The 21,062-nt window shown below is 41.1% G+C and overlaps 2 protein-coding genes and 1 long non-coding RNA gene across 3 annotated transcripts; 2 read left to right on the top strand and 1 right to left on the bottom strand.

Annotated features, from left to right (window-relative positions):
• Window positions 1-10: 10 nt before the first annotated feature.
• Window positions 11-12,542, bottom strand: PARP9 (poly(ADP-ribose) polymerase family member 9). Its single transcript, XM_035332424.1, has 10 exons — window positions 12,430-12,542; window positions 12,230-12,267; window positions 9,353-10,179; window positions 7,893-8,120; window positions 7,592-7,810; window positions 6,881-6,956; window positions 4,597-4,983; window positions 3,669-3,817; window positions 2,120-2,294; window positions 11-898 (listed from the first exon to the last, which is right to left on the bottom strand). The coding sequence occupies exons 3-10, from the start codon at window positions 10,169-10,171 to the stop codon at window positions 609-611; spliced, it is 2,343 nt and encodes a 780-aa protein (XP_035188315.1). The 5' UTR covers window positions 10,172-10,179; window positions 12,230-12,267; window positions 12,430-12,542; the 3' UTR covers window positions 11-608.
• Window positions 12,543-12,846: 304 nt separating this feature from the next.
• Window positions 12,847-20,997, top strand: DTX3L (deltex E3 ubiquitin ligase 3L). The gene is made up of 5 exons (XM_035332425.1): window positions 12,847-13,122; window positions 13,251-13,480; window positions 14,576-16,102; window positions 16,676-16,893; window positions 19,966-20,997. The coding sequence occupies exons 1-5, from the start codon at window positions 12,945-12,947 to the stop codon at window positions 20,033-20,035; spliced, it is 2,223 nt and encodes a 740-aa protein (XP_035188316.1). The 5' UTR covers window positions 12,847-12,944; the 3' UTR covers window positions 20,036-20,997.
• On the top strand, window positions 19,151-19,628 carry LOC118170315. The gene is made up of 2 exons (XR_004752640.1): window positions 19,151-19,291; window positions 19,347-19,628. It is a non-coding gene; the product is annotated as an uncharacterized LOC118170315 (long non-coding RNA).
• Window positions 20,998-21,062: the final 65 nt, after the last annotated feature.

Below are 21,062 nucleotides of genomic sequence, written 5' to 3'. Positions count from 1 at the left end.
TATTAGCTGCTAGTATCATTCATAATTTTTATTTTGAATACAGGAATCTACAATGATTGGAATTTCTTAACAAAAACTGTAATAGCAATTACTGTTAGAAATCCTGAAGCATTGCTTCATGTTTGTCTTAAGTGTGTATTTAGCAGCAAAGCCCTAGGTGGAAAACAGCATTCACCTGATACGTTTGTCCATTTCAGTCAAAAGAAGACTAAAGAATCAAATCAACTTCAATGTCTTGGGTTCTTCAACATCTTAGATTAAGGAAGTATAGGGGAAAAAAGACAACTAATGCAAACATGTCATGTGTAGTCATGTGCTAAGAATACTAAGACAGATAAACGTTGAACTATTTTGTGATGCTTTCCATTCTATTTTCATACACAGATGAACTCACAGATTGTTCTGATCTCCTTAAGGTACCAGTTTACTTGTCCTCGTAGATATTTCAGAGCTGTCAAGAGGTTCCTTGATCACAACACTTTACTAGGTAGAGCACCCTCTTGAGGTTTAAGTACCAGACTTTGTTCTGAGGGGGGCTTCACCATAGCTAGCATTCTGACTAACGCTTACTCAGGATGCTGCTGGTTTCTGCGGAGGTCCATGTGCCTCTACTTCACTTGGGAGCAAGTCAACAAGTAATGTGGAAGGGCCTGAATGCTGTTGCAAATAACAAAGATGCCTGGATTGCTTTCATCATCTACTAAGCTGTCATACATCTTAGTGGCATCTCCCTCCACTGCTGGTGGTATAATGTAAGACTGCCTGCCTCCAGTGTATAAGCCTGTTAAGACATCAGCCTCAAACACATACATTCTAGAGTCTTTTTCCCAATCCCCTCCATCCTCAATTAGGCTTTTTGGGTTCCTTTTAAAGTAGATGCCAGCTCCGTACCTTTGATCTGGAAAAGAAAAAATATTTTAAGAAAAAAGTCATTAACATTTGGTTCTTTTGGGGTGGTAGTACTAAAAGACTGCTTTTTTTATTCAGTATTTAATGTTTTTGCTCCGTGTGTCAGCCTCTTGGAAGTAAATTTACATTAAGTGGCTTTTGCGGCTAGCATTGAAATCACAAGCAATGACAGTTGGTGGCCATTCTGATTTACTCCAGTGATGACTATTCCAATTTAACTGGTAAGCCAGTAATAGAAAAATGAAGGTATAATGTATTTATATAAAAACTTATGTCACCCATGCAGTAGGATTCTGATACACACCAAAGAAGGTAAGATTTTAATAATGTAAGCTGCAAAAAAAGCTTTGGGATTTATAAGGAGAGTACTGCATAAAAATGCTATTATGTTGTTGTGGAAAAATGCAGAGAAATAAATGAGACCTTCATATTTATTACTTTGAAAGTGTGAATATGTGCTATTTTTGTTGCATAGACAAAGAAAGGCAAATGCACATTTATTTAGTTAGTTTATTGCCTGAAATCCCAGTTCTGCATTTGACAAGCAAAGTATCACATGCTACTGCCCTTCATCTATTGCAGGATGAGGCACTAAAACTTTATTCTTTCTATTTCTGAAGTCATCTTGAACACCATCTATTAGACCATTTCATACAAACCATGACAATGAGCTTTCTGTTTGAGTGTTTTTCCATACTTTCTTCCTAAGTGTCCTCTGCTCTAGTTTGCCTGGCACTCTGCTCAGCCACTGCCTGCTTCTTCCGATCGCACCTGTCTTGGGCAGGGCATCAGACCAGGCCTTCAGAAGTACCTCCCAGCCTCAATTCAGTGATAGTTTTGAACATGTTTTAAAGCATCAAGCTGATGACTGCCTGTTTGCAGCAAGTAAATATGGACTTGGACCTTTACAGAGTGATGCAACAAAGTAAAACTTGGACGTGGTGTTAGATGTGGATTAACAATTCTGTCCGCAGTGGCTGGGCTAGACAAGAATCCAAGTTTATCCTCCCAGAGCTTTACTGACTACAGTATCAGGAAGGGAAAACACTAAAATCTTGGCTATATATATGTAAAAAAAAAAAAAAAAGCTCATCAGACCCTGGTAAGAAGCACTTCTTGTGTAAGACAGCCATTCTTTCTGATTTCAATCCAAATTCAACCATAAGTGACTGTTCATTTTGATCAAAGGTGCCATAGCAAGTTACATTACCTGTTGGTGGAGAATATATTCTATGAAATCCTGTCTGGCATACCAAGGTACAGAACTCCGCAGGAACACGTTGATACAACTTGTGGGATACGTTGGAGGAACCTCCTTTTTCTTCTATATTTTTTTTCATTTGTTGGAATGCAGCAGACAGAAGAGGATTACGGATTTTTTCAATCTGTAACATAAGTCTAGTGTAAGCAAACAGAGCGGTATCCATGACATGCAGAAGAGCTCTGTTCAGGCTATGTTCTTCAATGTAAGAACTTTAGATTTAAGTTATATGCACTGACCATGTAGCAGCCATGCTGTCATCCAACGCCTCTCACTGAAATCAGCAGGAATGTATCTTACTGTACTGATTTCCTGAAGTTACGTAGTGCTGAGCAGACTGAGGATCAACCATATGTGAGAATAAGCTTTGTGGCTGCGTACAGCCTGATCTTGTAAACAACTGGAAGTGTCCTGGCAGGCATGGAGAACCTCAGCTCTCAGTGATCAGAACTTTACAGCTAATGTAAATTGGACTCTTGGGGAAAGAGGTCCATCGATAAGACAGCCTTTATGTTAGCTTGTGTCTTGAAAGCACAGCTGCATGCGTGCAGCATGAGGAGCACCACAAAGAACTTCAGGCAGGTTGAACACCTCACTGCAGAGCGGACCAGACCAGTAGGCTACTCACAGGCTTATGGAACTGCCAATACCAGGGGCCTGCACGGCCTCTTCTCCAGTAACTGGTTTATACCAGGCTTGTGACCGCTCAGCTGAAGACAAGCACTTGCTGAAACATGATCAAAGTTATGCTCTACTAAAGCCAGTTAACTGAGCTACAACTGATGCTCAGCCCTGCAGTGTTTTAAATTCCGAGGTAGCTTTTGTGTTGAGACTCGACAAATTAATTAGTTCTACAGATCAAAAAGAACTTGGTTTCATCTGGTTGCTACTTGCTATTATTTCAATGTTGAATACTTTTCTCATGTGAAAGGCAGTTAGGCTTGTGGCAGTCAGCTTTCCAGTTACCTACTGTTATCATTAAACTGTTTACAAATTTACGTATTTCCCTGTGTTATACAACCTCATGCTCCTTCCATTAAGTAAAGCAGTGATAAGAAAGATCCCAACTTTAGCAAACTACTCACTAAATCATAGCTCTGACAAATACAATTGCTGATTTTTGATGCCAAGATCACAAGAAGAAAACAGATACTGCATTAAGGTGTCCTGGAATACTGTACTTATGTAACATTCCATCTCATATTTCTCTACAGTCCTTTTGAGGAACATCTGAAGCATGAAATAGGAGACGGAATATACAGAACAGCTAAAAGGACTTCTCAAAACTTAACCATGCCTTTTTTCAGTGATTATTTGCAGTATGTTCAAAATACTTTTTATAGGGAATAAAACTACATCTATTTTAAGGATTAGGCCAAGTTGATATTAAGTTTAAAGGCAATATATTGAAATAGTTCAAGTTTTTAAAGCATATATTAAACAAGTTACTTCAAATATATCAGCTGAGATTTAATTTTGCCATGAATACCCTCTTTACCTTAAGAACGTGAAGCCCAGCCTTTTCAAATTGTTTCTGTCTGTCCTTAAACTCCTGCAGGTGTGATTCTACCTGTGAAATCTGGAAGCATTTAGTAGCATTTGTCTTGTGAAGGGGTCCTTCTGAAAGCTGATCTGCTTTTGGTTGGCCTGGAAACAAATAAGGAAGTAAAATTTTTGTATATGATAATATCTGAAGCAAAGGAAAGGAAGAAGGATTCAATGCACTATTTTGGTAGTTTAGTTAAGAACAAAGAACGCTGGAGTCTCCAAAGTAATGCCAGAGGCTAATATCGAGAGGAAATTATATATATACACACACACACTTCTGCTGTGTATTTATTAGGAAAATAGAAAAAGATAATCAAAAAAGTAATGTAGCTCCTCCATTACATCTCTCTATTGCCAAGCTTCCATATAGTGGTGTCTCTTAAACTACTATACAAGCACAAGGAAAAATGGATCACTCGGTAGCATTTTGTAATTCCACTAATTCTATCAACTGTTAATGAAAGTCAAGGATGCAGCCCAACAGTGGTACAGCTGTAGCTAGCAAAAGACTTCAGCAAAAGTACGTGTTAATTAAGTGTGAATTTTGTAAGTCTCCCGTGGTCAGGCTTTAAAGCTACGCTGTTCTGAAGGAAGCCAGCATGACAGCTGGATGTGCAGCGACAGCCAGCCCCTGGATAAACCGTGCCCTGCTGGGAACACTGCCAAGCGAGTGACTGAAGGCAGTAAGCCAACAAATGGTCTTTCAAGGGCTTGTATGATAGCAGTACAGTAATATCAGTAATTAAAGCAATGCTCAGTCTATGTGTGCACTGAATGTACATCTGTCCACTCTCAGCAATACCCAGGTGTATGTTGCTTCATACTTGACCCTCCTATGTATGTACTTACTCACTTATTCATTTAATTACTTCACGCACCCATTAACTGCAGCAGTTCCTCTTGTTTGGCTGTAGTCTTCTCTTGCATTCGAAGCAGCAATTTCTCAGTTGCAAGCACTGCATCAATGACAGCATCAGGGGGGCCGTGAAATTCTAGGCTCGCTTTCCCACCTCTCACTTTTTCTGATACATGCACACTAGAATGCTGCTCTCGAGATAGTTCTTCAAACTCCTTTTTACCAAGGCTAAAGATGAAGTTGTTTTCAATACTAGCATGGCGACTCTCCTGAGCACTCTCCTGAGCTTGTATGATGCGTTGGAGCCACAATACTGCTGCTTTCAGGGCAATATGTGTGTTCCCCTTAAGTTCGATAGCCGGTTTGTTATTGGGAGTCTTCCTTATGCTTTGACTGTCTGACTCTGTACCTGGAACACAAATTGTTTATGTAAGGCCATTGCAAGAGTGACAAACTTTCAAGTACTGTTAAAAACTCCTATATATAAACCAAGACATGCAGTGCAAAAAACATTCTATTATTCTGATACACTCAAAAAAAGAGATTAGACACCAGAACTTTTACAGGAAAAACAAAAACAAAAAAGCACACGTAGATTTGTTGTGTCTTCTTCTAAATGATTTCCAGTAAGTTTAGCACTGGCTGTCATTTTTCGTTGTTTGCAAGTTTTCTAAGGGAGCATCTAGTTTCGTTCCTATCAACGTCAAAATGGCAAATCTTGTAAGTGAAACAGACAATTAATGCCAAAATTAACAGAGACAACATATCCTTCTGAAATTTTGCTCTGGAAAACAAAGTTATCTGATACATTTTAGATTTTTTTCTAAGCAGGAAGTAAATCAGTGCCATTATATATTTTATTCATGCATATCCTACACAGTTACGTTTCAAGTGACAGCATCTTTTCCCTTTTCAGACTTTTCCTACAGTGGATAATAATCACTTCAGTTATTATTTAAGGCTTCTCTGCATAGGCTTGGCGCATTGATGACTTGTACCCTGAAAATACATAACTATTCCCAAGCCTAAGGGAACAACTTCATTTCCCTGAACTAAAAATACAGCCATAAGCTCCATCATGTGTAGTCATCAACTCCCCTGCCTGCCAGCAAGGTCCCAGCCAAAAGTTAAACTACGATGGAACCCAGTAGCAGTAACACAAAGGACGTGCTTCTTGGCGCTGAGTTTTATCACATTTGCTTAACACGATGAAAGTGTGGAACACAGTTATATGTTTAGCCTAAAATGTAGTCAACAAGGGCCAGCCTAAGTTTTATTGCATTTCTTTTTAAATTTAGCCAGAAGTAAATAACTGGGGAAAAAAAAAAAAAAAAAAAAAAAAAAAAAAAACTGGAAAAATCTATAAAAACAAATGGTTTCCAATGCTAAAACCCCAAAGGAAGGAAAATGAAGGAGACTGGTAAAAGGCACAGAAAACCTTCCATTTAAAGCTGTCTTAGCAATGCCATTTTGGCTATGTTTGCTCTCAAAATAACTTAAAAAATATGAATATGTGTAAGAAACAGATCCCAAGCAAATCCATGAAATGCAGTCGGGCTCAGCAGACCTGACAATCACTACTTTAAGGTATCCACATCAGATACTTTCATATGAATCCCTCTACCTGAATCCCTGCAAACACAAAGAGGAGATGCTGATGTAACTGAAAGTATCTGTCAGAGCAGGAAGGAGTGGCAGTCATCACTTAAAGATGCGGCTGGAGGCTGATGGTAGCCATCTACAAATTTGTGTCTAGCTTGGTAAATGCGTTTGAAACAACATCCCTCATTCAGTGTTTATGATACACACTGGTTCCTGGCATGGTGGGAACTGTGATGAAAAATGACTACTTTGAAGAAAATATGTAACTATCACAGATGGGTTCTTCAAATTTAAGGGAACTTCAAATCTAAGGAAACTTCATTTTGAACATAATTATCTCCCATCTTGAATCTAACTTCAGAAGACAAAACACTGCAGTTTGACAAGTTAGCTCAGCACTTGTACTTCCTTTGTATGGTAACCTAGTAATTGTAAAAAGCAGACTAAATTATTAACTTAGTAAGTCTTCATATAACTTTTACAAAATGCAGTTTCAGAATAAGTGTAACCTTCTCCCTTGATGATTACACCCCTTTTAGTGTTTACCGAACACTAGAACTATCAACATGCAGAGTTCTCCTGCATTTTTGCCTTTGCCCATGACACATACGCAAATACAGAGTTATGTTTAAAGGAATGTGATTTCAGATCCTCAAACCTGGACCGCTCATTCACTCGCAATGCCCATTCTGTTCATTACTTACTCGGATGATTGCTTCCACAGTTATACTGCTTTTCTTCCTCTTTTCTTGCTACCAAATTAAGCTTTCTCTGGAAAGCCTTGAAAGAGAAAAGTTTAGGAGCAATTTGTAACCTCTGTTATTGAATATGCAATTAAGTCTCTTCAAAACTCTGTCCGGTAAGCACTTTACAGTTCTGATGACACAACAAATTCTGATAGCATGTTAACAGCTCATATTTATCACCATTTCTGCTCTTCTAAGTCTCCTAAGGTAAGATACCTTACACATTGAATGGCACCTTTCCCAATACCTTGTGGCTGTGGCACATGCGAAACTCAGTAGATGAAGGTGTCCATTACTTGCAAGTTAATGCTGATGAATCTTTACACAGTTTTAAAACCCAGACTGTCTCCCTAACTTTACCCCAAAACTCCTCTTCATGATCTCACTTGGAAAGCCTTGAAAGCACTGCTCTGCTAGGCAGTGGATTTGGCATCTCGTAAATTGCTATCAGATCACAGGGTGAAGACTTTTGAATTAGTGAAGGAAAAATAAAGATTTGTATAGATTAATACCTGTTGATGAAAGACAAATGGCTTGATAGGGAAACTGCCACTCACCAATACCGTAAGTAGTATGCAATTCAAATTATTTTAACTTGTAGTCATCTATAGAAGTATTTTTTAGTTATTTTGGGTTCACCTTACTGGTAGTTAACAACAAATTTATTACCTGATAGGAAGCACTGTCATCTGGGCAAAAGACAAACTGCACATCTAACAACTTCTCAGGGTATTTCCTGGCAAAATTTGAAACCTCTTCAATCATGATCTCCGCCACTGTTTCCTCAGGTAGCGTTTTTGACCAAATCCCCTTTGCTGGAAAAGAAACTGAGGGGGATTTCAGATCCCGAATGTGATACAAGCATTTGGTAACTGCTTCTTTTAATTGCTGCAGGAAAAAGAAGTGTTTTAGTCCTCGCATCACTCAACATGAAAATCTTCAATTACAACCTACTTTAACTGATCATCACCTCACACAGTAACACCACGTGTCTGTATTGTTGCCATACAATGTGCAGTACTTGCTTGCAGGGTAGATTATACCCTTTTGTTATTATGAGCTCCTTGTAGTATGAAGAATGCCTAAGCTGAGACACAAATTCCTCTTGAAGAGCTGGACCCGCTTTCTGCATCATTGGTGATGAAACTGGAGAGTAAAACTTGCCATCCGAAGACACGGAGGTAACAATGGCTACAGTCTGGAAGAAAAGAGTTCAAAGTTACAGTATACCTTGAGTTTTGTACTTGCAAGTTTTGCTACTACAGAGAGCATTCTTTCCAGGAACAGTTCCTTTAAGAAATCCCAGCTGCAGCAGATCAGCTGTTTGAAAGGTTCTCTCACTACTGCTAAGCACAGTGCTGGAATACATCAGGGCATACACCTGCTAGCAGCAAAGATATATTTTTATTCAGAAGCCAATAGTGTGCATAAGACTCGTTCAATTCATCTTACCATGGTCAACATAGTTATTACTGCAGCCATAGAAGTGATCTACAGGCACCTCATCAAATGCAAATCTGCAGCCCGTTATCTCTGAGCAGGAGAGAACTATGGCTACGTCTGTTACCCCCTCTCACACCAATGCTCACAGCTTAAGGGTAGCCAGCACTGGTAGCCAAACTACTGGGGTCAGTGCACACTGAGGAACTGCAAGGCTATGTTTGCTTCCACTTCCTGTGGAAACAGCCCGTTCCCAATCACAGGTCTGATATATTTCAAATTAAATATGTAAAATTAAAATGTGCTTACAGAACACTGATAACAGCGGTAACTAGGCTAATGCTTTTTGATGGAGATTATCCAAAAATGCAAGACTTTGGAGCATATTTTCCTAGTAGCTTTGGATTTTTTTTAAGGCTACAGTATTTGCTAAAAGCAAATGCCTTTCTTGTGATAAAGCTTTCAGTCCAACAGCTCTGTTGGAATACTATGACTAGGCTCGCATATTTTGTGTCAGGTTTTCTAATGAAAAATGTTAAGCGATTCAATTTTAATGATGCATCATTGCAAGGTAAGGCACACACCAACTGTTTAAGTTATTTTCAGCTGACAGCTATGACAACATAGATTATAGGGAAAAAGACGAGGCAAAGAGTAGACTTCTAGGGAACGCGTTATAAAATGTGAACTCCTATGATGTTACAATAAAAAGAGAAAACATAAGGATATATTATTATTAATCATCCAATATTTAGCTGCTTACTATTATCCCACAGTAGCATGTATGCAAAAAAAGAAATAAAAGCTTTCTAACCCATTTAAAAAAATACCTCCTCGCAGATATAGCTTATTTATTTTTCATAAATTTTCATCAAGATGAGGAGACAGCTATTTCATGGACCAGTACAAGGTGTTCTGTACTCTTAGACTCCAAAGCCTGTAGGGACTCGGAGGCAACTCCACGTTCAAGATATTGCAGGATGAACTTACCTTTTGCTCTTCAATGTGTCCTCTTAAGATACACAAGCGAGAGTTTCCAATTATGATGACAGGTACAGGATGTCTTGGCGAAGCTGGAGCAGTTTCCTGAAGCGAATTGCTATCACCCAGGAACTTTTCACAGGCCTTTTTCATTTCTGCTACTGTTTTCTCACAAATGTTCACCAGACGGACTTCCCTGAGACTTCCTGGTGGACTTCTCTCAAAAAATCCCTTTATAGCCATTACAATCACTTGAGCGCATAAATTGAGTGGGAAGCCAAAAATACCTGAACTCACTGCTGGGATAGCCACAGACTTTATACCATTTTCTGGGGCATTAGCGTATTTCAGGACATTCACAATAGCTTCCTCAAGCAGGACACAACATTCTGCTTTTTCAAGCATGTACCACCTTGGACCAACTGCATGAATAATTTTCTTACATGGGAGCTTCCCTCCACCTGTCACTGCTATTTTGCCAGCTGCGAGTTTTCCATATTTTTTAATATAAATGCCGCTTTCCTCTTTTATTTCTGGCCCTCCAGCACTCGAAAGAGCAAAAGCAAGGCCTCCTTCATGTTCTAGGTATTCATTGGCTGCATTCACCAAAGCATCGACTTCGTGTTTTGTTAGATCATCCTTACAAACCGATATGTGAATTCCCTGCTTTAGCGTTGTTCTGTATATTTCAGCAGTGGATTTTACACTTCCAAAGGTGAATGTACAAGCAAACTTTTTGTTAAGGAGATTACTTAGACAGTGCTCTCTTTTCTTAAGGACTTCATAAGCATCTTTGTTGATGGGGATCATCAAACTGTCCTCATCCATATTTGGCTCTAGGATACAGAATAATATAAAGTGAAATCCAAGAAACCACTGACAAAACTTTTATATATATGCGTGTGTTTTAGACCTCCAAATTTCATCTTACTGTCACTGCTTACTAATATTTTCTGTTATAGTCTGATCTTTTCTCTCCCTTTTTGAGAGGCTTGGTAAGCACAACTAAGCAAAGAAATCAAGGCTTTGTGTGAAAATACACAGACTGAGGACCTTGTCTTATGGGAGGGATTGCATTAATATGCTATGGAGAAAACTATGAAGTAAACTCCAGCTGGGCACTAACTCCTTTCCTTTACTGGGAGTAGTTTTGTTCGCTATTCTGTCCAAACCAGCCATCCCACCTAGTAGCTCCACAATTCCTCAAGACCTTCTCCTACCTTCTCCAATCTTTCCTTCCAACCCCTTACAAATCACAGCAGCGTAAGGTTCACTTTCAGGAGAGAGAAAGCTCAGCTGCGCTCTGTCAGCTCAGCACATCTGGATTCTGAAAAACAATCAGCATTATGCTGTCTGCTGTTTCCTGTAGGTCTGTGAATGCTTCCAGTTACACTTCTCCACCAACAGGCAGCCCCCATCCCGTAACTGAATGCAGGCAGACAGGAGAGCAGCCAGCTGCTGATCATTGCCCTCAGACAGACCAAGCACTCTCCCTCCCCTGAAGCTCCCTGTCTTCGTGGTACCTTCTTGTAACCTGGCAATAGCAAGCCCTGGTGAAATACAGCCTGAGCCCCCAAACAGCTTGCTTTTTTGTTCAGCCCCCCGAGTCCTCTCAGTGGAGGGATTACCAGTAGGTCCCTCAGGCAAATACCTTTTCCTTGGAAGTGACTTACTGCTTTTCTTTCCCTATTCTTCCTCCAGAGGCACTGAAAGATGACAACAACACTGAGCCCATGGTGACCCAAGGGTTTAGATTTGCCTTACTGTTTAACCAAGAATGAAGTCTGGTTAAGATGTGTCTCCTCTTGCTATTTGTTCTCTCTTTCTTTCCTACTGCCTATTATCGCCATCATTAGGCTAGGATAATCACTGTCAGGGACTTACTCTTAAATAATTCAGTAGCACAATCTGAATTAAAAAACAAAACAAACAACAATATATACACAAAACTTAAACTTATTTAAAGTACCAACATTAAAGACAGATGCAGCAGCATGACTGAATGGGCCGCAAGTAAATGGTGAGGAGAAAGGACCAGACAAGTGTGAGAGAAACATCGTTGAAACAGACATCACAGGGCTTTGCTAACAGTCTGCAGTGCCACTGTGCTATTGTGCTGCGTTTACCACTAAGACTCCAGTTGAAAAAGCAAATGAGAAAAGCCTTGCTATAATCAAGGCTTCAAAACGCCTGCAAAAGCGGAAAACGCTTCTGCCCTCTGAGCTTGTTTTGAAGGCTGGCCTTCTCTGCCATCTTCAGGGCATTCTTGGCATTTTGTTACTGATTTCCAGGAAGGGTCTGTACAGCTCCTCAGGCCCCTGCAGTCTGACCCACAGCCACGCTGCCAGAGGAAGGCTTGTCAGCCCGTTCATTCTGTCATCAAGTGGTCTGCACTTACATCCCGAGAGCAAGTTCTTTCTTTGGAAGGAACTCAGGAATTCAGAAGGGATTTTTAAACCACTTTTTTTAGGAAACAAAATTAATATAACAGAGTGGGTAAGTGTTTATGGTGTTCCTAGGGCTATATAGTCTCCTGATTGCAGGTGTCAACAGAACTACATGCAGTAGCAATTTTAATTAACGTAAATCGATTTGTATGAGTTTAATTTAACTTTCATTGGAGTATGCTTCTTACTCGTAAAAAGAGTCTAACAGCATACACACCAATTTATCAAGGCTCTTCTGAGCTCTGCTTGATGAAAGAGATGCAAGCAAATCCTGCTGAAGTAATGAACAATAACGTTGACTCACAGCTACGACCTATTTATACAACTCGAGTTGCTTTTAGCAGTCCCATGCCAAAGTTTTCCAGCTTGCTGGTTGTAGCTGCAGTTTTCTAATGAAATGCAGGAATACGCTTTCCAGATGGCTAAGCACAAGGCTTACCTGAACCCTGAGCGTCTTCTGGGGTCTTCAACCAATGACTTTATTGTAAAAACAGGAAAGAGAAAACACACATTACTATTGTGTGCACTGGGTTCTTGCAGAAACAGTTCTGTTACGAGCCAAACCAGCACCACAAGCTTTACAAAAAATATATAGGAAGCCTCCTGAAATATTAAAGCACCGCTCAGAGATGAACTTACAACGAGCGGCCTGCTGCAGCTGAAGCACCCACACCTTTGCCTAGCACAAGCTGAGAGCTGTGGGTGACAAGAAGCCACCTCCAGCTCTTCCCGAGTCCAGAGGACAGCGTTACTTGCCCAGAGGACAGAAGCACTTGCCCAGCACTTGCTTGGTGACCCCGCCGGGGAAGCTCACCTCAGGCTCCCGGCGCTGGAAATGGGGCCGGGGCTGCCGCTGCCCGCCTTTTAGGCCCGGGACGGGAGAAGACGGCCGGGAGGCGGCTGCCACGCCTCGCTTTTACCTCAAGTCGCGGCGGTCCCGGCTGCGTCCCGGGGACGATCAGCGGCAGCGCCCGGTCCCGGCCCCGCTCCCTTGGCTCCCCTGGCCCCGGCCCCGGTCCCGGCCCCGCTCCCTTGGCTTCCCTGGCCCGCGTCCCGGCCCCGGTAGGCGGCGGCTCCCCAGCACCTCGGAGCCGGGAAAGGGCGGCTCCGAGCGGCGGAGCGGGAAGCGAAAGCGAAAGCCGGCAGCGGGCACCATGGCGGCGTCGGCGCCGTTGCTGGTGAGGCTGAGTCCCGCGCCCGACGACGGCGAGAAGGCGAAGCTGAAGCTCCAGAGCTACTTCCAGTCAGGGAAGCGCTCCGGAGGCGGCGAGTGCGAGCTGCAGGCTGGCCCCGAGCCCGGCACCTATCTGGTGTACTTCCAGTGGGAGCGAGGTAGGGGCTGGGGGGCGTGAAATGGCCACCCCGGGGCACCATCTTGTGCCCGCTGTGCCGGGGCGGGTGGGCGAGGGGTCTCTGTGGCCACAGGGGGTTCATTGCCCAAACGTCCCCTCTGCCCGCAGATAAGAAGAGCGTGGAGTCCCGCACGGACCATGTCGTGGAAATGGGTGCCAAGTGCCTGAAGATCAGCATCCAGCCAGAGAAAGGGGGCCCGAGTGGGGGCCATTCGACGTCGCAAGCCTCCGCCAGCTGCTCCCAGCCATACCACATCTCCCCACCGCCACAGGGGTCCAGGGAAACACAGGCAGCTGAAGGCCAACAAGACACCACAGCAGAAGTTGTGACCAAAAAGGTAGGCTAGGATAAGGTATATAAAGCAGCATCATCGCCTGCCCTGCTTGTAGTCCTGTAAGTCCTTTGGGAAAGGCCAAACAGCGCTGCTTCCTGTCATACTTCAGTGTTTCATACCACACAGATGTTAGTCATGATGTCTTTGTCAATAAAACTGGAGAAGGGAGCAACTTTTGATGGTTTGGGCACTGCTGCTCCATAAACAGTGTCGTGGTAGGTTTCAGGGGGTAGCATGCACCAAAGGCTGTTGCCATAAGGTGGAATAATTGCATGAGGTTTGGATCTCTTCCTGATACACAGACCTCCAACACTACTTCAGCACGTTTTGCTCCCTCAAACAGCTCTAATTATTTACATCCCATACCTCAGCCTTACAAAAATCTGCTCTGATGGGGCATAGCGCAACAAACAGTTCTAACACTTTGAACTAAAAGTCATGCGGAAAAGGTCAACTGTGTGTTAGGGCCATGGTGTAAGCTGTATGGCCAGTCTGTGTCTTACATGATGCTGATGCTGCTCTACTGAGATATTGACACCTGGCCCAGAGAGCTTGTCTTGTTCTGCATCGTAGCATAGATGCAGCTTTGGGGTATAGCATGTGCTGACTTAATGGTTATTTGGTATCTGTAGCATTTAATGCAAATTCTCTTATCCTTCTTTCTGTGCAAAGCAGAGATGTGAACGTGTTTGTTCAGAATCCTGCTTTGTGCCTTAATCCTGAGTTACTGAATCCTCTGGATTTTTTTTAAGGAGTGAAAATGACTGGAAAGTCTAATGTAATAATAAAGAGCAATGTAATATAAGGTCTGTGCTGTTGAAATGTGTAGCCTCTCAAACTAAGTAGCAAAGTTCTTTGTTCTTTGTTCCTGTAAAACTGATGACATTAACAAACTTCAGTTTTGCTGCTGATTTAGAAGCAGATTGCTTTACTTAGATGTAGTGTCTGTATACAGGACATAAAAGAAACAGTGTGCAAATTTCTCTATGCTAATCTGGCCCTACGGAATTGTGTTAAGGTTTTCATTACTCAAACTATAGAAGCACCAAGCTGAGAACCTTAGGAAAAAAAAATAATACCTTCTTGTCTTCTCTTTAGATTTTTCTTACAGTATCTGCGATATTGAATACCAGTATGTTCACTGAACAGCAGAGGGAGAAAATTGCTCTTATATGTCCAAACCTAAAAAGAGAAAGAAATCCTGATATCGACGGCTATGAGAAATTAACAGGAGATTACACAGATATTGAAAAAGCTTATCATTACTTTAAAGATATCCTTGCAGGCTATGACCAACACCATGATTTTTCACATACTGGGAGTAAGAATGGTTTAGAAGATGGGAATGGTCTGAAAAATGAAGAAATAAATGAGCTTACAGTTCCATCAGCTCTCTATGAATATTTCTGTCATACCTGCAAAGATCAAATTAAAGAACTGTATGATTGTTTTGGGGTGCATGTAAGAAGTAAAGACTGTAACAATGGGAACACATCAGTATGCTTCACTTCTAATAAAAGTTCTGCATCAATACAAAGTGCTAAGGATTTTTTTACCAGTGCTTTTCAGAAAAATATCAAAGATGTGAAACAGGAAAAAATTTCCCTAACAAGCAGTAACCAGTTAAATGAGACAATAATGAAATTAAATAATAGGTTTAGTAGTCTTCTTGCCAAACAGGAAGAGAATCAATTGCTCCTCCGTGGTCCAACAAATGAAATTTTGAATGCCAAAAAATTTCTAGCAGAGGAAATGCAGAACAGCCAAACTGAAAAGAATGTGGGTATATTGTATGAATTGTATACCTACAGGAACGGAGTTGCAGTTGATGCTTCTGTGTTCAATCTGTTGGAAACAGTATTAAGAAAAGAAATTGAGGACATGAAAGAAAATTTTGATACTATAATGGAAAAGAAATACAGTTCAGATAGCCAGAAGGTGCTCATAACGTTTAGGCCTAGGACCAAAATTTCTTACAGGTTTTCACATGCTACTGAAACTTTCATCAATGCATTTCAGAATGCCTTTGCAATGTTAAGAGAAAAACTCATCAGCTGTAAACTTTCAGAATATCAGGAACAAAGATTAAATATGCTTGATGGAAAACAATTGGAAAACCTGCACGTAAAACTTAAGAAGAAAGAAGACAAATTAATTTTATATGGTTTACCAAACCATCTAGATGCTGCTGAAAAGCACATCATGAAGCTTCTTAATGCTGGAGGCTGTGCAGAAACTAAAACCAGGACACCACTCAGCAACCAAGAAGCTACAGGAGTATCTGAAAAGAAATACGGTGACAGGCAAAACAGTAGTTTTTCTTCCAAAGAGGAGGCTAAGGCAAAGACAGAAGAAGACTCCAATGGTGTATGTCCTATTTGCATGGAGAGAATGAATAATAGAGTGATACTGATGAAGTGCAAGCATGCGTTTTGCAAAGATTGCATCAAAAAGGCCATGACTTACAAGCAAGCTTGTCCTGTTTGTAATACTGTCTATGGGCTCATGCAAGGAAATCAACCAGAGGGAGTAATGTCAGTTCAAACAATTCCTTCCTATCTTCCTGGATATCCCAGCTGTGGTACTATTGTGATTCAGTATGATATGGAAGGCGGGATTCAAACTGTAAGTATATTTAAAGGTCCCTAAAATACACTTATTCCCCAGCAAAGCCAGGGTTGAGTGTAAAATTCAGTACTTTGCCATCTTTTTTATTTGTTCTCTACAAATCTATGGAGTGGTGTCATGTAAGTAGAATCTGGTATGTTTAATGAGGCTTTTCTGAGACATTCTCTTAGCAAATGACAATGATTGACAAAACTGAAAAGCAGGTTGGCTTCTAAGTTTTGCAGCTGAGAAACCAGCTTGTGTTCCATGTTTGGAGTCATGACTAGGAATGAAAATGGAATGAATGAAGAAGCCAGGGGTGGGGTGACAAGTATTTGGGAAAAAGAGGAGAAAAATAACAACAAAAGCGATGGGATGGATGCATGAGTGATGAAAAGAAAATGTGAATGAAACGTATATGAAAGAAATTGTATTATGAGAAAAAAACATTTAAAATCAGTCATGCTGTGTCCTTCTGAATGGATCAAAGAGAGATAAAATGTACTGCAAAAGCTGGGATGTGTGATTTCCATGCTTTCAAAGAATTTATGGTAACATGATGCATTTTTGTTTTGTTTTTCTACAAAACAGAAAGATCATCCAAACCCAGGGGAACCTTATCATGCGATTTCTCGAACAGCATATTTACCTGACAATAAGGAAGGGCAAGAAATTCTGCAGCTCCTCAGAAGAGCCTTTCAACAAAAGTTGATTTTCACAGTGGGGCAGTCACGCACTACTGGTTTACAAGGTGTTATCACATGGAATGATATCCACCACAAAACCTCCATGTATGGTGGACCTACAAAGTAAGTAGTCTTCTCCTTAAGTAGTTATAATGCTAGTCAGATGTGGCAGGATGGCTACCCTGTATACTTTCCACATTAGAGCTTTCAGGTTTTTCATTGTACTGCAAACCACGGGCAAATCTGATGGTATCTGACCTGTTTTGTGATTGTGGAAGGTTCTGGGGATTCAGACTTGAACCACCTTCGTGGCCTTTGAGCGCTGCTAGTGCAAATGGAGATAGGGAAAGCACAGGCAGCACTGCTTGCAGCAACAATAGTGCATCACAGAGACAATTTTGACAGTTGGAACAAGGATGAGTTTAGTCTTCTGTTGCCCCTTAGGCCACTCATTCGCCAGTCAGTTGTGTGAGGTACTTAATCAGCTAATAGCTGCTATGATCAGAAACTATTTGCAGTACAGGACAGGACGGCAATCTCTTGAGAGCAGCTAAGGCTTGGCTCCTGATCTCCGCCTCCTCTGCTGCCAGCTGGTACCAGGAGGTGCTGGTCCAGTACGACAGCAGAAAGAAAGGCACTCGGACTCTGTAAAGTATCATTTGAAATTCTACTTGGAATTAACAGTGTAAAGAAAAAGATGGTAGTGTAGATAAGGTTATGACCCTTTAAATACTCAAAACCCTGGGATGTGAAGCATTGAGGAGGCTTCTGATCGGGGCACAGCACACCACGCAGGCTCTGTCCCTAGAAAGGGTTGCCCTATTTTAGCCATTTGAGCTATAACAGGGTTTTCTTAGAAGAAAACAACTCTCTTCAGCATTTCTTGAGAACGTCTTGTTTCACTGCTGGATAAAAGCAAGGCCACTCAGGTGGTGTAATCGCTGGTCCTGAGTGGGAGCTGCCCTCAGGCTCCTCTGTTACGGTTTGCTGGCTGAGGTTATCCTGCGGCCAAGCGATGCGCATGGCACAACAGAAACTGAAGGCTGTGCTGTACGTGCAGCACTGGTACGAGGATCACTAATTCCTCAATCTGTAATGGCCTTCTGGTCAGGATCACGACCTTCCATCCCTCTAGGCACATACAGTTGTCCTTTTTGAAGAAAGGCGTGCCTAATTACAGATTATATCAGTAAGCTGTTTGGCGCTACTTGAAAAATTGTTATTTTTCAATATATTTATATGCAGTTGCTCTAAATAACACTACAAGAAAGATGACAAGTAAAACAAATGCTGACTGTGAGAATAAGTGTAGGGTAGCAGTGATGGGAGGGCTGAGACCAACAAAGAAGTCTTGCCATCAGGCCGTACCCCTCGTTTCATGTCCACTTCAACAACTGTGGTGCAAATTTCACCAAACAAATTTCACAACTCTGAGTTGTGCAGCACTGACTGGGCCTCTAGTCAGGGCGCAGCATACCACGCAGACCCCATCCAGAGATGGGATGAGATTTTTGTCTTTCAAGCCATTACAGGATTTTCTTACAAGAAGGCAACTCTGTTGAGCACTCCTGCTGTAAAACAGAAAGAATGTTCACATGAAATCTTGCTGCACTTCTAGATAAAGGCAAGGACACGCAGGTGGTGTAGTTGCTGGTAACAAGTGGGAGTTGCCTGCAAGCTACTCTGTTACAATTAGCTGGCTAAGTTAATTCTGTGGCCAGGGCTTGTGCACAGCACTGGCTGGTCAGGGTTGCTGCACCTACAAACCAGCCTCCAACGCATTCTCAGTCATGCAGGCAGTTACAGCCCTCCAGGGGGTTCTCTTGTGTTCCCAGGAAATGTTGAATCTTTCCAAGAGAATCACTTTGTAAATAAAAATACGATGCTTCTGGTTTATTTTAATGCTGTTGCCTATGAAAACAGACTTTGGAGCACAGCTGTCTGTTAAATGTGGCAGTCATCATGGCAAGTAATGTGAAATCCCAGGAACGAATTGTCTCTAGAATGAAATAAAGTAGATTAAACGATCCTGCACCCCTCACACGTGTCTCAGGAAGAACCGTTTTTTGATGACACTTTATGCCTTTAAGTCCTCCTGTCTTTAACCTTTTCTTGGAGACCAGTGTTGACGGAATCATTCATCAGTGAGAGGCTTTGGTGTTTTGAATATGCCTACTGGAAACTGATGTGGCCAGTAAGTTTTGGTGCTAAATGGCGTATTGCAGGTATGGGCTAGCACTGCAATAAGACCTACAAGGTAGAAAATAATAGCTTGCATTTTCTCTTGCCTCTTCCTGTCAGTTGTACAGTTTTCATGTTTTTTGTTTGTTTGTTTGTTTAAGGTATAAAATACTAGCCTTTGGAAGTAACGTTTTATAGAGACACCTTGGCTAGAAAGCTAACAACTGAAGCAAAATGCTTCTAACTAGATAAACAAAACTAATGGTGTCAGAGCTCAGAATATAGAAGATTCGGATGCTGGGTTTATTTTTCATTTTTTCTATTCTTTTTGTTACCTGAGGTAATAAGTATATGAAATATATCTAGGCTTGTTTAAAACACTTGAAAAAAACAAGAATACGCACAGCTTACGTGTACAATAGTAAACATCTTGGTTAAATACTGGTTAATTCTGTAGCAACACGCAAACTTGCTTGACAAAGCTCTAATCATGTTCTCTACAGAGAACAAAAATATTTTGCTTTCACTTCTCAGGCTCTACCTGAGAGTTGAGAAGGAGGCTTGGAGCAGTCATTTTAAGCTTGTTGAAGCCTCTCAGGGTCAGGCGTCTTCCCGCAAGCTCTAAAGATCTGTGCCTAGAGTTACATACTCCCTCCTGGACTAGGATCATAAAAGAGAAAAAATATCAGTTATGGTTTATCCCCCACTTTGCTAAATGCTCTCCCTTCTTATCACTTGCTATGTGTACCCTTCTGGTGACATGCTACTTAAAATTCAAAGGTGCTATTATATTTGTGTTTTGAACGCTCTCTTGGAGATGGTTCTGGTCTGTTTTTTAGGAAGATGCGTATCCGAGTGCCCTATAATTTGCAAGGCCTGCCTTCTCGATAGGGTGAGAAGTGTGTGCATAAAATCTGTAAAGTATTTTAAGAGGTTTTGTTGTGAAGGTTCTGTAGAACTGACAAGCGCTCCTTTGCACAACTATCCCAACCAAGTCTTTTCTTCTTCTTCTAGTTTTGGTTACCCTGATCCTGATTATCTGAAGCGGGTTCGATCAGAATTGAAAGCAAGAGGAATTGAATAAAAAAACTTACCAGCTGGTATCTTTTAACTGTAGTAACTGAACATGCAGCAGTTAATTCACTAATTAGGTTCTAAGAAGAAATAAGTTAGTTTGTTCAACTGCTATACTTAAACCACTTGTATTTCACAGCTAAGAAAAGTAAACTTTTCTGATCAAAAGATACATGTTGTTTTCATGCATTATTTGCTTCTGTGAACAATGCTTTCTTATATGCTTCCCTCTTTACAGAATTTGGGTCTCGTGAGTGCAGCATCTGTACTAGCTTTTGTCAAATAGCAGTTTGTGTATCTTACTCTCATTTTACCAATGAATCTTGTCTGTACTTTTTCCTACAAATCTTCAGTCTGACCTCCAAAGTGGCAAATCCATTACTAGCTTTTCTTTGACCAAATACTTCTGCTTCATGTTTTTATATCAGTCATCATGGATAGCATCATGTAACCTGCGTGCTGGAGGATTTTTATGCAGCTGTTACAGTATCAGCTGTATATGGCCATGATCTGCTTCTTTTCCTTTTCAGGGTAGATATGGCATTAATGGTTTAGGTTTTAAACGTGAAATTGGCATGGATAATGTTGTGTGATAAGTTTTGTGGATGCTGCTATGTTTTCACCTGTGTCCAGAAATGCTGAATGTTCAGTCTGGCTGGGACAAACAGAAACTGTTTGTGGTCATCTCTGGTAATGAGTTCCTTGCTCCATGCCTTTCATTGTATTTAAGCTTAAATACTGCTTTTAAGTCAGTTTTGCATGTAATACTATACTTCCCATCCCTTCCAACATGATTTAAATGTTAGTATAAAGATACTTTGTCACTACTTAGAGCTGTCGAAATAGCCTGCCAATTACCTCTGTGGTAGTAGCAAAGAAATAGGTTTCACTTGATGAACCCTAATATTAATGAGTTAAACTATCTGTGTAAGCTATTACATATAACAAATAAAATATATAGTTGTCACCTGATCAGTTTTGCATTCTTCTGTACAAGTTTTTCCTCCTGTTTTAGAGACATACAGTTCCATAATTTT

Source organism: Oxyura jamaicensis, chromosome 7 (assembly GCF_011077185.1).
Source record: "Oxyura jamaicensis isolate SHBP4307 breed ruddy duck chromosome 7, BPBGC_Ojam_1.0, whole genome shotgun sequence".
Classification (NCBI taxonomy): domain Eukaryota; kingdom Metazoa; phylum Chordata; class Aves; order Anseriformes; family Anatidae; genus Oxyura; species Oxyura jamaicensis.
This window is presented reverse-complemented; position numbering and strand designations above follow the sequence as displayed.